The 16,519-nt window shown below is 42.8% G+C and overlaps 2 protein-coding genes across 2 annotated transcripts in view; one reads left to right on the top strand and one right to left on the bottom strand.

Annotated features, from left to right (window-relative positions):
- Positions 1–3,473: 3,473 nt before the first annotated feature.
- Positions 3,474–4,982, bottom strand: LOC124100977 (sperm motility kinase 2B-like). Its single transcript, XM_046456647.1, has one exon. The coding sequence runs from the start codon at positions 4,980–4,982 to the stop codon at positions 3,474–3,476; it is 1,509 nt and encodes a 502-aa protein (XP_046312603.1).
- A 2,275-nt stretch (positions 4,983–7,257) lies between these two features.
- Positions 7,258–16,519, top strand: part of LOC131424643 (syncytin-1-like) — a 49,515-nt gene continuing 40,253 nt past the window's right edge. Inside the window, exon 1 of the mRNA XM_058583206.1 lies at positions 7,258–10,113. The gene's annotated coding sequence lies outside the window, so the exon portion shown is untranslated. The remainder of the gene's footprint in view (positions 10,114–16,519) is intronic.

The raw sequence follows: 16,519 nt of genomic DNA, 5'->3' as shown, positions 1-16,519 counted from the left end.
AGTCAAAACCCCCAAAATCAAATGAAAAACTATGGATTTTCTTTAGTTAAAAATAAACAAGTAACAAACAACAAAACAAAATTCATCATTTGTGCCGAAGGCAAAGAATAGTTTTCAGTGGACTCAGGGCCAAGCAAAATGTCAGTGTGCTGTCACTGAAAAGAACATTAAACAGAGACATGAGGTGGGAGGGAAAGGGAGAGAAAAGGGAAATTGCGTGGAAATGGAAGGAGACCCTCATTGTTATACAAAATTACATATAAGAGGTTGTGAGGGGAATGAAAAAAAAACAAGGAGAGAAATGAATTACAGTAGATGGGGTAGAGAGAGAAGATGGGAGGGGAGGGGAGGGGGGATAGTAGGGGATAGGAAAGGTAGCAGAATACAACAGACACTAGTATGGCATCATGTAAAAATGTGGATGTGTAACCGATGTGATTCTGCAATCTGTATTTGGGGTAAAAATGGGAGTTCATAACCCACTTGAATCTAATGTATGAAATATGATATGTCAAGAGCTTTGTAATGTTTTGAACAACCAATAAAAAGAAAAGAAAAGAAAAGAAGGTGGATCTCCTGAGAGAGAGAAAGCTCACAAGTGTGTGTGTGTGTGTGTGTGTGTGTGTGTGGGCGGAGGGGAAGAAAGAGGGAGGGAAAAAAGGTGAAGAAGAAAGAGACAGAGAAATTTCTCAATTTTAAGAATTAGATGAGAAATTAAAATATCAGAACCAATAAACTCATGAAATAAGGTCTTAGAGCAAGTAGGAGAAGACAGAATGCAAAGAAAAATGGACTTTGGAAGGAGACGGAGGAAAAAAAGTCACAATATGTTCAAATAATAATAAAATGAGAAGGAACCATTATATCATTCTGAAAAATGAAAAAAAAAGCAACATAAAAAGCTAAAGATTTAGAATAGACATGCAGGAAAACTTTAAAACAACAACAGCAACATTTGAACATGTCTAAGATTAATTGAGGAGTACTCAAGTGACAAACGACACTTCATCCCAGCACCGCTGCCAGAACACTATTTGAAATCTTCCAGCAGAATTTCAGAGCAGCCTATATGCAGATGCAAAGAAACTAGGTTTGTGTGTGACTCCCCGAAAATAAATTGGGTAGACAATTAAATATGGCCTACCACAAGAACTGCCACTAAACCCAGGTCCAAGCTGTAGGGGTGAAAAGTCCCTGTGGGCCATTGCTACAGGGCCATCCAATTTCCCCAAATTCCATTTCCATCTTCTTTCTCTGATCTGTGATCAACCAGAAAGCCATTTGCTTGAATTTTCTTTGAGCTTCCAATTTTATTTCACCTCATGTCATCTCCATTACAGTTTAATGTTAACCTAAACCCCACTGAAGCCTCCATTCTTAGTCCTCAGAAATAAAAAAACAAAAAAACACAATGTCCAGAGAGCACAGACACCAACAGCCAACCACCAAATGTTCTAATGAAACTAGGAGTCTGAGGGGTCACCACCAAAATCTTTCTGAATGTTCTGGGGCCTCCACAACATTTTCCATTTTCAGAATAAGAATAGAAAAGGACTCAAGAAGTTATGTGCTTCAGGGGGTGTGGAGACTGATATTCACTTGTTTAGAAATTACCATTTCTAAGTGGTAGCGCACTTGCCTAGCATGCATGAGGCACTGGGTTTGATTCTCAGCACCATGTAAAAATAAAGATATTGTGTCCACCTAAAACTAAAAATAAATATTAAAAAAAAGAAATTGTTATTTGTGCACTAGTTCAAAGGACTTGTCATTTCAAATCTCAAAATTTCTACTTATTTGGGCTTTGGAAGACCCTACCTACCTGCACTCAGGCATTCAATTCCTTTTTTTTTCAAAGAGTTATCAAAAGTATGGTAACACCTCACCAAACTTATGATGGTACAACGGAATGCTATTCACTAAGAAAATGTACAGCACAGTTTTCAAAACTATGGGTTGAGAGTGAAGAAGGCATCATCATTTCCACTAGGGTCCTCATAGATTTCTCCGTAGAATGCAAAAAACAGTGGGTTGGTAGATTCAAAGTGATAAAGGACAAAACGTGGAAGCCCAGGCAAAAGTGGCCTATCCAAAGGGGGAGTCATTCCAAATAATTGGGAGCCTTCATGCTGCTATAGCAAAAAACTTCACTCTGGGTAATTTATTAGCAGGACTTAACTTCTCCAGGCCTGTAGACTGAATGCAACACCCACCATAAAACCAGGGGAGCTCAGCATTTACTCACATTTTTTGGGGCCGGCATCTGTCAGCCAGTGTAGTCAGGGCAGGTGGCCACTGAGGCCTCTCTCTGAGCTTGCAGATGGACTCCCTGCCTGATCCTCATAGTGGTAATTCTGGGAGTCTGTGCCCGGATTTCCTCTGCCAGACAAAAGACATGGCTCACCTCTGATTAGGGCCATCCAGATGCCTCATTGAACTTAATAATCCCTGTGTAGACCCGGTCTCTCCATCTGGGCACACTTTGAGCTCCTGGGTTAGGACTTCAAAACAAGGACTGTGAGGGGCTAGGAGTTGGCCCATCACACAGATGAGGCGGATTCCTCCCCAAACGTCAGGCCATTGTGAGAAGATATGTGATCCCAGCCCTTATTTTCCAAGGCACTTGAGTCACTAAGGAAGTGACCAGGCATGCCATGGACCACTGGAGTCATCAAGAATGCTTCCCAATGGGGCAGTGACAGAGGACCCCGCCATGCCAGGTGGGCACACATGTGCCTGGGTGCACCGTCCCTTGCATCTCTTCTTCCCGGCACTGGCAATGCTTTAACACCGTCCTCCTTTGTCCCTGTGCTGAGTCCCTTCACCCCTGCCCAGGACCCCTCAGGCAGGCCCGCCCTGCCCGCTCTCCCATCTCCCTTCCCTGCACACACTATCATGAAGACGATGCCACAGAACACTGGGGTCGCCCAGGTCTTCTCAGAGGTGATTTGTTCAACAGTTGCCACCCACCCTGTGGACAATGCTCAGGTAGGGACTCCTCCTGGCCAAGGTCACCAAGTAAAAGTCATGTCTACACTGGCTCAAGGGGAGAGCCAGTGTAGAACAAATCTGTCTGAACCAGCTCAAAGCAACCCAATGCTCCATGATGGCTCAAGGCCAGTGAGTCTCTACCTGCACTGTAGAGGGAGGCACAGAGGTCAGGCCTGGGAGAGGATGGCGGGTTGGACCCTGTGGGCCCTGCCCTCAGCCTGAGGCCCCACCTTACTTCTAATCAGCCTACAATTTAATCTTTGGAACAAAAGGTTAGGATCCAATTTGAAACCAATTTATTAAGAAACATCTGAAAAGAATTGTGGGAGAGGAGAGAGGGGCAGGGCGAAGTGTCCCAGCAGGGCGAAGTGTCCCAGGCAGAACAGCCTCTGAGGTCTTCCGCAGGTGGGGGCAGAGGAGAGACGGCCGTCCACTGGCACTGTCTGTCTGTCTGGCTCTCCACTTCCTTGGAGGCAGGCCGTCTATGGGTGTGGCACGTCGCTTCTCTGTGACATTTGAGCCATTTTATTGCTGACACATGGCACACAGCAGCAGCACAGGGCTCGGACACAGGCAGCGATCCTGCTCCTCACCTGTTTCCAGCCATTGGTGTGGCCAGGGCCTTGCCTCGGGGCTGTGTCCAGGGAGGAGGAGCTGCTGTGTGCCCTGGACCACCAGACGAGGACCCTGGAGGGCTTGGGCCTGGGGAAGCCAGAGTCAGACTGGGAGCAGCTGCGGAGAGTGGGGGCCCCTGCAGGCGGGCAGCGCAGAGGAATGGCAGGCAGGCTGCCACCCCTGATGTCCCTGTGCCCTGGCTGTTGGGCGTCCTCGGGCAGCAGATACTCAGAGGGCAAGGGGAAGGTGCGCAGGGCAGGCTGGCTGGTGCTCCTCTCTGGGAGGACAGGGACATTGGAGAGATTCTCGGGGCGCTGGCAAGGCCTAAGCCACTGAGGCACAGGCTGCCCCTGGAAGGTGCTCCCTACCCCCTGGCCTTGCTGGTGCTTCAGGATGAGGTACGTCGCCATGACCACATTGAACTTCCTCTTGGCCAGAGACACCCAGGTTTGGTAGGGATCAAAACCCAGGTCGAACACCATGGTCAGGATGGCAGGGTCTGGGCGTGTGGGCAGGGCCTGGCTGGAAGGATGGGGTGCACACGGCTCACCCTGCCGCAGCCAGGGGTGCTGCAGGATCTGCTTCACTGTGGGTCGCTTCTTGGGGTTCAGGACCAGGATCTGGCGGATGAGCCTTCGTGCTTTGACCGGAACAGAGCTGGGCACCTGGAACCTGGCCAGAGTGATCCTCATCAGCAACTCCTGAGGGGTGTCCCCCCTGAATGGATAGCTCCCCGTCAACATACAGTGCAGGATGACGCCCAGGCTCCAGATGTCCGCTGGGGGGCCCTCATACTCTTGCTTCAGGACAATTTCTGGGGCGATGTAAGCCAGAGTACCCCATAAGTCATTAAGCTTCTGCCCGGCTGTGAACCTGGTGCTGAAGCCGAAGTCAATAAGTTTTGCATGTCCTCTGGCATCCAGCATGATGTTCTCTAGCTTCAAGTCCCTGTGCACGATGCCCTTGTCGTGGCAGTGGCCCAGGGCACACACGATCTGCCTGAAGATTCTGCAGGCCTCCTCCTGCTGCATGCCACCAGGGGGGATATGCTCAAGTAGCTGTCCCCCACCTGTGTACTCCATCACCATGTACAGGTTTTTCCTGGTCCTCATCACCTGAAAGAGTTGTACAATGTTGGGGTGCTCCAGGCTCCTCAACATTAGAGGTTCGGAGAGGTCCGAGATGTCCTGCGTCTCCGTCTTCAGGACTTTCACTGCGACATCTGCCCCTGTGAGGCGATGGCGGGCCAGGTAGACCTGACCAAACTCGCCATGCCCAATGGCCCTCAGGACCTCGTACTGGTCCAGGAAGTCTGGCTCCTGGCAGGAGCCCGGCCCCCACAACGCTACTGTAGACTGACTACTGTTGCTAACCATGGACACCCTGAGCAGGAACACCCACTCAGGATGCTAACTGGAAAATAAAATAACAAACCAAAACAATAAATCAAAATCAAAAACCAAAACCAGACAAAACAAAAAACCCAAATCAAAAAAGCAATATTCACAGTCCACAACCACCGACCGCCAACCACCAAGCGCACTAAGGATCTGGTGTCCGACAGGTCACCACCAAGAGCTTCCTGTACTTGTGGACAAAACCCAGCCTCAGCCACCCCCTTATATACCGGCTGTTTGAGATTCCTCACAATGGCTCCTTGTGAGGTCAGAGCTAGAAATGGCCCAGTCATGGCTGGCCATAGCCCCAGTGGTCCTCTCCCTCTGGGGCCTCCAGAACTTTTTCCATTTTCAGAATAAGAATAGAAAAGGACTCCAGATGTTTTTTTTTGCTCCAGTGGGGTGTGGAGACTGATGTTTGCTTGTTTAGAAATCAACATTTGTACACTAGCTCAATGGACTTGTCATTTCAAGTCTCCAAATTTCTACTGACTTTGGGCTTTGGAAGACCTTGTCCTACCTGCACTCAAGGCATTCAGTTCCTTTCTCTTCGTGGAATTACCGTCAAAAGTGCGGTAGCCCCTCATCCACCTTGTGATACCACAACTGAATGCTCTGTCCCCTGAGACACTCTAGCGCTCAGTCTTCACACCTATGGGGTTGGGAGGGAGGAAGGCGTCCTCATCATTTCCTCAGATGGTCCTCATAAGACCTCCTCTTAGAAGCCCTGGAATGCAAAAGACTTGATAGATTCAAAGTGATAAAAACGTGGAAGCCAAAAATCCTACAAAGGCTAAAGTGTCCTTCCCAAAGAGGGAAGAAATGGAGGCGTTCCTGAGGACTGGGATCCCTCATGCTGCTGGAGCAAAATACCTTAGACTGGGCAATTTATGAACAGGACTTAATTCTCCCGGTTCTGTAGACGGGCAAGTTCAAGAACAAAGCACTTTGTTGATGAATCCACACATGATGGGAGGGGCAGAGGATTTAACTGGATCCCTCAATCACTCTTCTTTATAAATTCTGGGCAATAATCTGGAGAAAAAATCCTGACAGATATAAATAAGTGATAAAGTGTCAAAACAAGGTGCCAAGCTAGGCACTGACTGTGTGCTGCTTGTCCTCAGGTAGGTGTGTGTCAGGATCTATGTCTCTATGTGCAATGAACAACCTGGAGAGAGAAGCAGATTGTGAAGCTGAGGGACAGTGCTGGGGGCACTTGCACAACATTTGCATCTTTAACCATGACTATGGCTACCAAAAACAAAAACAAAAAAAAACTGCTTTTAAAAATAATTGCTTCTGCTCTGGGAGCGTGACGTGGACTCCCACTTGCCAGGCCTCAGGAGCCAGAGAGTCCTTCCCTCCCTACCACCCTCCTTGCCCATCTGCCTGTGCCCCAGCTCTGCTCTGGGTGGGGCCCAAGCTGTGCAGGTGCTTTCCCTCCACAGAGTCCCTTTCTCTCTCAGCTGGTTCTCTGCTTTCTGGTAACAGAGATGGCCCTGGTGTGGGTGGCTCAGGCTGGATGGAAGGAGTCTGGTTTTTCCTTTCCTCCTGGCACCGCTGGCCCTGGGAAGGCTTTTCAAGGCCTCCTTCCCAGTGCGAGTATCTCAGGCCTGCCCTCCTTGAATGATTTCATCTCTGTCTCACTGACCTCGCCTGATCTATCTTCCATCTCACAGAGCCACAGCCTCCTCTGTGGCACCTTCCTGGCAGGTTCATTGTGTCCCTGTGATGTGTTTGAGGCAGCTGAAGTCCAGATTGCTGGTGGAAGTCATAAGTCCGGTGTTAGCTTCTCAAAACACTCCCTCTTCCTGCCTTTACCCCCAGGGACGTGCTGCTTGGACTCCAGGAGGGATGTCCCCCATCGGGCCACCCCTACCATACATCGATTGACATGACTGTGAAGACCACAGGACTCACTTGGCCATGTTCACTTTGGCAAAGTGGGAGCACTGAAGATTTTCTAATAGACAAACCAGGAGTAATACTGGACAATGTGGGACCTCCAGGTTTGTTTTCTCCACAGTGCAAAACCTTTGCTCTTCTGGGGAGCTAGGCCTGTACCTCGGTGGTACAGATTTTCCTGACATGTGTGAGGTCCTGGGTGAAATCACCAGGATGCCCCTCATAAAAAAAAATAAAAGAAAGGTGACTGAGGGATCCAGTTAAATCCTCTGCCCCTCCCATCATGTGTGGATTCATCAACAAAGTGCTTTGTTCTTGAATTTGCCCGTCTACAGAACCGGGAGAATTAAGTCCTGTTCATAAATTGCCCAGTCTAAGGTATTTTGCTCCAGCAGCATGAGGGATCCCAGTCCTCAGGAACGCCTCCATTTCTTCCCTCTTTGGGAAGGACACTTTAGCCTTTGTAGGATTTTTGGCTTCCACGTTTTTATCACTTTGAATCTATCAAGTCTTTTGCATTCCAGGGCTTCTAAGAGGAGGTCTTATGAGGACCATCTGAGGAAATGATGAGGACGCCTTCCTCCCTCCCAACCCCATAGGTGTGAAGACTGAGCGCTAGAGTGTCTCAGGGGACAGAGCATTCAGTTGTGGTATCACAAGGTGGATGAGGGGCTACCGCACTTTTGACGGTAATTCCACGAAGAGAAAGGAACTGAATGCCTTGAGTGCAGGTAGGACAAGGTCTTCCAAAGCCCAAAGTCAGTAGAAATTTGGAGACTTGAAATGACAAGTCCATTGAGCTAGTGTACAAATGTTGATTTCTAAACAAGCAAACATCAGTCTCCACACCCCACTGGAGCAAAAAAAAAAAACATCTGGAGTCCTTTTCTATTCTTATTCTGAAAATGGAAAAAGTTCTGGAGGCCCCAGAGGGAGAGGACCACTGGGGCTATGGCCAGCCATGACTGGGCCATTTCTAGCTCTGACCTTACAAGGAGCCATTGTGAGGAATCTCAAACAGCCGGTATATAAGGGGGTGGCTGAGGCTGGGTTTTGTCCACAAGTACAGGAAGCTCTTGGTGGTGACCTGTCGGACTCCCAGATAGTTAGTGTGTTTGGTGGTTGGCGGTTGGTGGTTGTGGTCTATGGATATTGCTTTTTTGATTTGGGTTTTTTGTTTTGTTTTTTTGTTTTGATAACACAGGTGTAAGTATAAAAAATGGACTTTTATAATATCTACTGATTCATTAATTTACTGTAGTTACTGTCCAATAGATGAACTTGGTTTGACCAGTTAGTCCTATAAATGTATCCAGATAAAATTAGGAGATAATAAAATAGTAATACTTCCTTACCAATGTAGCAATTATGTTTAAAATAAAACTTTTCCATCTTAATGTAACTCTTTAGCTAAAGGCCAATGACACTTAGAATCCCTTCATATATTTAGCACATAAAAGTGGACATGTCATCATTTGAACAGTGTGTATCCTCTTAAGTCAGTTGAATCTGCTGTCATGGCTCTGCATGAAAAATCATGAGGGCGTTTTGGTGTTGGTTTCTATGGAAACTGTCCTTTGAATCCTGACGGATTGCACAAGAATCATTTCCTGCCACACAGGTGTAATGTTTGAAGAAAGAAAGGTGGTGGAGCAGAAGAAGAATATTGAACAACTATAAGAGATACATCCTCAATACTAGTTATTTGAAGAACCAATAGATAAAAGAGATGCTGGGAGGGTTCAAGTCAATAGATCAATAGATGGTTCTAGTTTTAGTCAATAGATGGTTGCTGAGCACCTGCTAGATGCCCTGCACTGTGCCAGTGGCTGCAGCAATGAGCAAAACGGACAAAATTTAACAAAAAACTGTTGACACAATTTCAGTGCCAAAATTTAGTCTTTTTTCAATGTCTGAGTTTTAGTTACCTAAACGTCTAATGCACTTTGTTATTTTCTGATCTGTTATTTTCATGGACCATATTAACAAAAGCATTCTTAATATCATTTGTTGAAAAGTATGTGTCCTTTTCTTAAAGAAACATTTTTTAAAAAGTCATTAACCTTGACTTAAACAACCGGAGAACATGGACTTTGCTTCTGCTTTCATTCCTTGTTCTTTTTTGTTGGTTTTGAGACAACAATTTTAAGACAAAAACAAAATCTTTGGGACATTTTCAACAGCAGCATTCACAGTGTGACATTTTGAATAGTGCTTTTGCTAAGGGGTGACAGTTTGGAAAATGATATTTTTGTGGTTCACTTAACCTAATTACTAATCAGCTTAAACATCTGAATATACACAAGACAAAGACCAATGTGCTAGTCAGTTTTCCATAGCTGTGACAAAATACCTGGAAAAACAACTTAAAGGAGAAAAGATTTATTTGGCTCATGGTTTCAGAGGTTTTAGTCCATATTAACTTGGCCCCATTTCTGAGGGCATGTGGTGATGCAGAACATCACCACTAGAAAGATGTGGTAGAATGAATCTGCTCACCTCATGGTGGCCAGGAAGGAGGGGAGGGGGCAGAGGAAGTGGCCAGGGATAAGCTCCTCCCTTCCAAGGCACACCACAGTGACACGCTTTCTTCAGTTAGGCCCGCAACTACAGCCTCCCAGTAGGCTACCTCTTAATAGACTGTTTGGTTATGAACTTATCAGTGGATTAATCCACTTATGAGGTCAGAGTCCTGATGATTTAATCACCTCCCCAACGTCCCACTTGGAACATTGGTGTGCTAGGGACCGAGGCTTCAACACATGAGCTTTAGGAGAACATTCTAGGTCCAAACAATAACAATCAAAATCAACATAGGAACATACTGAGTAGCATAAAAAATGACTGAAACTGCTATGCCGGCACTCGTATAGATCCTATAAAGTATGTATTTATCATAAATTTAATTCAAATACTCTTATATTTTAAGCAATAATGACTTGTCCTCATGGTAATTTTTTTATGTTTTTACTGGTAGTTTTAAATTGAGTTAAAATATACATACATCTTCAGTGGATTCTTACACTTTTTTTTTTTGGTACCAGGGATTGAACCTAGGGTTCTCAACCACTGAGCCACATTCTTATCACTTTTTTATATTTTATGTTGAAACAGGGTCTCACTGAGTTGCTTAGGTCTTCCCTAAGTTAACTTGAACTTGGTAATCCTCCTGCCTCATTCTCCAGAGCCTCTGGGATTACAGGTGTGTACCACTAGCCTGGAAAATTCTTATACATTCTTTAGATCTCAGCTCAACTGTCATTTTATTGAAGAAGTATTTTATAACTTCAGTGACTAAGCTAAACATCCTTTTATCTGTACAATATAGTTATTGTTTGTAGTAATTTTACATTTACTTATAAGTTTTGTGGGTTTTTTTCTGCACCATATTGAATGAATGACCAGCTAGTTAGCTGACAGAATTAATCTCTTCCCTTTTCTAATCCTTACTTATTAAATTAAAGTGGACAGTTACATGTTTATTCTGCCTCACTTCTAGGTTCTACAGTAAATTGTAAAACATTATTCATGATCTTTAAAAGATTGAGGCAATGTCAGCAAAAGTCTTATGTCCATGTCAGAAAGAATTCTTAGCTAAAAGACAGAATCTTTTTAAATGATGTTTTTTAGTATATCGTTTTCCCTAGTAGTTCATGAACTTTTTGAGTATGAGGGCTGTGTTTCCAGAACTTTGCTTACTCTTTCCTCTGAGTAGGTTACATCGGTTGGATTGTTTCACTGCAGCCATAGAAAAATCAATAATTCAAATACTTGGAACATGAATGAGAATATGTTAGATAATATAATTGTGCATATCTGCATATAGGACAAACATCAGTCTCAGTTTGAAGATATATTTAGTTCCATTTCTCTGAAATCCAGATTGGCTTTCCTCATGTTCACAAAGTGTCTGCAAGGATCCCACACTTTTCATCTAAGTACCATGTGATTCTGGGAGAATATAAAAATTTTGACTAAAAGTTCCAAGTTCTACTTTAATGGGAAAAAAATGAAACCAGTCAGTCAGTAAGGAAGGGAGGAAGAAAAAAATGAAGGGGAGGATGGGAGGGAGGACAAATATTGTGCCTACCCTTTCTCAATCAATTGCTGTGGTCAGGTGGGTCAGCATTCTCTGGTTGCCTTAGGTTTCTGTTACATGGTCTGTCCTTATCCAAAAACAGTAAAAAAAAAAAAATAGGTGAATTGTAACTTTTTCCTGAAGCTTGAGTGTGACCCTACTCAATCTAAATGGCCAGTAGCCTCATAAGTGTGAAATGGTATGAAAAAGGCAATTAAAAATGCTCATCATTCCTGAGGAAGTGGGAGAGACCAGACATTCCACTATTCAGATGTCTGTGCTGATCTAAACAAAGCCAGTTTCAGAAAGGTGAAACCTGTACTGAAGGTTGAAATTTGGTAGTGTGCATTTTGACGATCCTCGTGTATTTGTGGTTATCAGTGGGTTGAATACAATTTTTTTGTACGTCTCAGTCATGTAGTAACAATGGTAAAATATACAGCGATCATTTCTGCAGAAATTTAGCTTCATTGACTATGATTCCAGAACTAAGTGGAAATGGATACTACTTTTAAAAAATTTTAGATTATTGTAGATTCAACTGTGTTGAAGCTAAGCAACCCAGAACAAATGTAGGCAACCAGTTAGAAAAATACATACAAATGAAATCACATTTATTCTTTCTTTCCATGATTAGATTTCATTTTGTATTTAAATAAAGTCCTAGGTTTTGGTTTCAGTTCTGATATTGATTGGTTATATGAACTAGGGAAAGTCACTGACCTTTTTGTGTATTTTTTCCTTATTTATAGAATAAAGGGTCCAGCTAGGAGATTATTAAAATCTTTCCCACCTATAACATCCTGTGTTCCTGTTGTATTTTTCTTATTTTTAATAACGAGAAAAAATAAGACACAAACATCAGGCACATGGAATAAGAGGAATGACTTAGATATCAAAGGCAAACACACCATTTTCTCTTTGATAGGTTCCCATTAAAAGCAAGCTGATAGATTGATTAAAATTTGTGAACATAAATTCTATTTCTCTTTTGACTTGATCTGTTTTTTCATGCCTTTGGGCAATCATGTTAGAGGTTATTTTCACAACTGACTGAATGTTAATAAAGTTACTAACAGTTCCTGGGGAAAATGACTTTCATTTCTCTGATTTTAAGATATGTATCTATGGGGAAATAGCAAATGCTGTGATGTCTGAAAAATCCATAAAATGGATGAATTCTTCTGGAATTCTTAATAAAACTTTCCAGGAAGCTCACAATGATAAGGACAGAGAGAGTCCCAGTAAAACCCCAGATAGATGTCTTAGAAAATCTTGTCCTTTTTGTATAATTTATCTTATCAAGTGCTCAGGGGTTACAGAATCGGTCCTCTTCACTGGTGGCACAAGATGTCTAAATGCATAGACCATGATGTTCCTGGAGGAGGAAAATACTAACAAGATAAAGTAAACAACAACCACCCAAAAACAAAACAGAAACAAAAACAAAGAACAGTAAAAAAGCTAAACAAACAAAAATCTAAAGCAGGGCTAATTTGGTGAACAAGCGCAGATCTTGGGACTAGAGTTGTGCACTTGGGTTGACTGGTGATATATGTCAGGACTTAGTATCTGGTGGTGTACCCTGAAATAAAGAGAACATATTGCTATTAGGAGGGGAAAACAGGAAGATTGTTGGTAGCTCTAGAGTACTAGGGAAATATCTTCATCTTTGGGCCTCGGTTTTTGGATCTGCCTCTAGGGTTTGTGTGTGTACAGCAGAAAATGACACAGAGCCTTTAGGGGAGGGTTCTGAAGACATTGTGTACCGAGCTTCTGGCAATCTAGTCCTGTCATCTCTTCCGAGATTAGAAATCTGCCTGGTCCCAGAAGTCATCCCACTCCTTTGACTCCCATAGTCCCTGCCTGTGAGTCAAGTCACATAAGAAACCAAGGAACCTAACCTTGTACCTTATCTAGCTCTCTAAAAATGCTCTTAACCTCTTGAAAATTCAAGTGGGTTGGGTGAAGAGTTTTGCTTTATGTAAACACTGATCATTCCCCAGTGGTCCTTTAGAGTCATTGCTTGCTTGACTTCTCCCCTCTTCCCACATCCCTCCTCTGGAGTCTTCAACTCCTATTACAGCTGAAAACCCGATCTTATAAGAATGATTCTAAGTAATGTGATTTATACAGCATGATAATTCCTACACATCTTTTATTGACTAATTCATGACATTTAAAAAACAAATTTACAAATGTTCTCCCTTCCTATTCATCTTCAGATTGTTTAATGGATGTCTCAGAATTGAAATGAAGTGCCTTCTAAACGCACCACCTGTCTTCTTCTCATAGGGATGGAGGAAAATGGGATCCCTTGCATTCTGATATCAGCATTCATGGTGCCATTAACCCAGTGCACAGGTGTCACAGGATGACGACATACATGTGGCTAGCTCTCCATGATAATGTGTGACTCTTTGATCCCACTGTCTTCTAATTGGATGAAGTCAGTTGTGTCTAAAATGGCCAACGTGGGGAACAAATCTTGAGTGTATTATAGAGCTTTAATAGGGCAGTGCTCCTTCCTGTGTCGCCCAGCAAATGTACCTGTCAGAGCTGATTCACTCTCAATCCGGAAATTATAAGTGATAAGACTACTTGATGGAAATATTTTGTCTTTTTAATTAAAGACATTAAGAATTTCTTTTAAAATTTTGACGTGCAGTTCAACCTTCAGTGCTGAGGTACGTGAGGCTGAGCCACCCTTCCTCCCAATCTTAAGGAAACACATTGCCAGAAGGGAAATGTTATTTTGCACTCCAGATATTTGGACTGGATGAATCAGAAACTAAACTTGCCTAAAATTTATTTAACCTCTTTTTGGAACAATTGCTTGTTTATACTTCTTATAATATTACTCAAGCCTAATCTCTCTAGAAAGAACTGACACCCAATTGATTTTCATTGTATGTTCAAGTTTTGTTTTAAAATTGTATTAGATTTACCAAAAAGTTGCAAAGATAGTACAGAAATTTTGCAAAGATTATTCAATCTTATTTCCCTTATTACTAGCATCTTATGTTAAGACAGTATATTTGTAACAACTAATGAACCAATACCAATATATTATTACTTAAAAATGCACTGTTTTATGTTTCCTCTGTTTTTACATTAGGTTTATTTCCATTCATCTCTTTTCTGTACCTGGATCCCACCCAGGTTGCCTCCTATTTACTCATTATGTATCCTTAGTGATTTCAAAGCTATGATAGTTACTCAAACTTGTTGAAATTTTTGGTGATGACTTTTAGATATAATGTAGAATTTGTAACAACTGGAATTTGTTTGATGTTTGCATGATTAGATTATGGTTATGGATTTTGTAATGGGTGAAAACAAAGGTTAGGTGGTGTTCTCAGCACATCATATCAAGGCTACGTAATCCTATCAAGGTGACCCATTATGGTTGACGTTGACACTTGCTCACCTGCCTGAGGTGATGGTGTTCAGTTTTCTCCACTGTGACAGTTTATTTTCCCCCCTCTCTTCTACACTATACTCCTTGGGAACAAGGGACTATGTGCAGCTCATATGTAACTTATAGGACTTTGCCCTCCTTCCTCCTTGAGTGTGGGGTCTCATGGACACTATTCAACACTTTAGATTATAATCCAGTAATACTTTGCTGATTTTATTGCTCATATTGATCTCTTTCATTTGGTAGCTGTGTCTATTTGACATACTTCAATAATTGTAGGGTTGTTTGGTCTTTTTTCTTTTCTTAAGGCATTTCCTTACTTTCTGGCATTACAAGAGGCATATTCCATGCCTATACTCCAATTCCATGACTAAATTCCACTTCTCCTGGTTTATTTTATTGGAGAGTAGTACCAGAAAATAACGACAAATTGGAACTGGTGTCATTGTTTCTGGAAAATTAAGGAAATACATGTGTAAAGTAGCCCATGGATACACATGTATCTATAAATATTTCTATATGCACCACGCACAGTATATTAAACTGAGTGTGAGCAATACTGGTGTGTCTGAATCTAATCCAGTGACACATGGATCTTTCTCACCACCTTCTCTTGCTTGTCTGCAACCTCCCACTCCAATGGCAAGAAATTAAAATTCCACAATCTGTTATCCAATTACTTAACAGTTCAATTCCTGCACTTGTGAATAGTAGTAGTTTTGGCTGTTCAACCCACCACCCTCCCCAAACATCTGGCAACCACTGATCTTTATTGTCTCTACACTTTTAACTTTCCCATATTGTCATTAAAATGCAGTGGTAGTATACATGATCTTTCTGACATGCACTAAGATTCATCTAGGTGTTTGCATAACTTTCTAGCTTATTTCTTTTTACAACCAAATAGAATCACGTCGTGTGGGTGTTCCACAGTTTTGTTTATCAATTCCTCTAATGCTAGACATTGTGTTTGCCACCAGCATTTCACTATTATGAATAATACTGTTATATCAATTTGAATATAGATTTTGCCAGACATGTGTTTATAAACTACTTGATGATAGTTAAGAATGCAACAAGGAGTAAGACTATGTTTGACTTTGTAACTAAATTTCATAGTATCTTTCAAAGTGGCTTTATAATTTTGCAATATAAAGAGCAAAGAATGAGGGTTCCTATTGCTCTGTATCTTGGCCAGCAACTGAAGGGATGAATTTTTGGATTGCAACCATTCTAATATGAGTAAAGTATACCTTTTTATCATCTTTATTATCATTTCCCAAGGACAAATGATGTTGAAATATTTTTATATGCTTTATTGTTTGTACATATTATTCTTTCTAAAATTTTTTTGGTATTTTTAGAAATACCAAGGGATTGAACCCAGGGGCACTCAACCACTGAGCCATCTCCCCAGTCCTTTTTATATTTTTTTTGAGATAGGGTCTAGCTAAGTTGCTTAGGGCCTCTCTACATTGCTGAGACTGGCTTTGAAATCGCAATCCTCCTGCCTCAGCCTCCTGAATTCCTGGGATTAAAGTCCTGTATCACCACATCTGGCTGTATATCTTTTTTCATGAGGTGTACCCGATGTACTCCATTGGAGTACCTGATTTACTCCAATCTGATATGGGTTGCCGCAGTCTGGCTGGGCACAATTCAGGAGCCACTTGACAAAAGAAACAAACTTTGTTTTTAGAACACACACACCACACCACACAGCTCCTCAGGAAAACCTTCAGAGCCCAACTGCCACCACCGGCTTCCCACAAGCCTCACCACCTCCCACAATCCTCCTGCTCTTGAGGCTGATTGGCTGGGTCCCGTGGGCAGAGCCAAAAAAAGTCCCCCAATGAGCAGCTCCATGGTCTGAAAGGGCAGGGAAACAGCCCAATGAGCATCACCGCAGAGGAGCAAATCAGTTGGCAGATAGAAGTTTGCTGGCAGCTGGAAGTTTTCTGGGGCCCCTTCGGCTGTGGCTCTCAACATCTCCCCCTCTCTGTTTAAACAACAAGCATGTGGCTTAGGGACCGTGCCTGCCTTAGGTTGTCCAATAGTACATATGGTTCTTACCCGTTATCGGATGAGCTGACCTCAAGGCGTCAGCCT

This window comes from Marmota monax, unplaced genomic scaffold (genome assembly GCF_021218885.2).
Source record: "Marmota monax isolate L192 unplaced genomic scaffold, Marmota_monax_Labrador192_F-V1.1 WCK01_AAM20220418_F8-fsc00542, whole genome shotgun sequence".
Classification (NCBI taxonomy): domain Eukaryota; kingdom Metazoa; phylum Chordata; class Mammalia; order Rodentia; family Sciuridae; genus Marmota; species Marmota monax.
The sequence above is the reverse complement of the archived record's forward strand: the minus strand, read 5'-3'. Positions and strand labels throughout refer to the sequence as shown.

Coding starts and splice junctions, on each gene's coding strand:
- LOC124100977 (XM_046456647.1), bottom strand. CDS start 4,982: ATGGTTAGCAACAGTAGTCAGTCTACAGTAGCGTTGTGGGGGCCGGGC.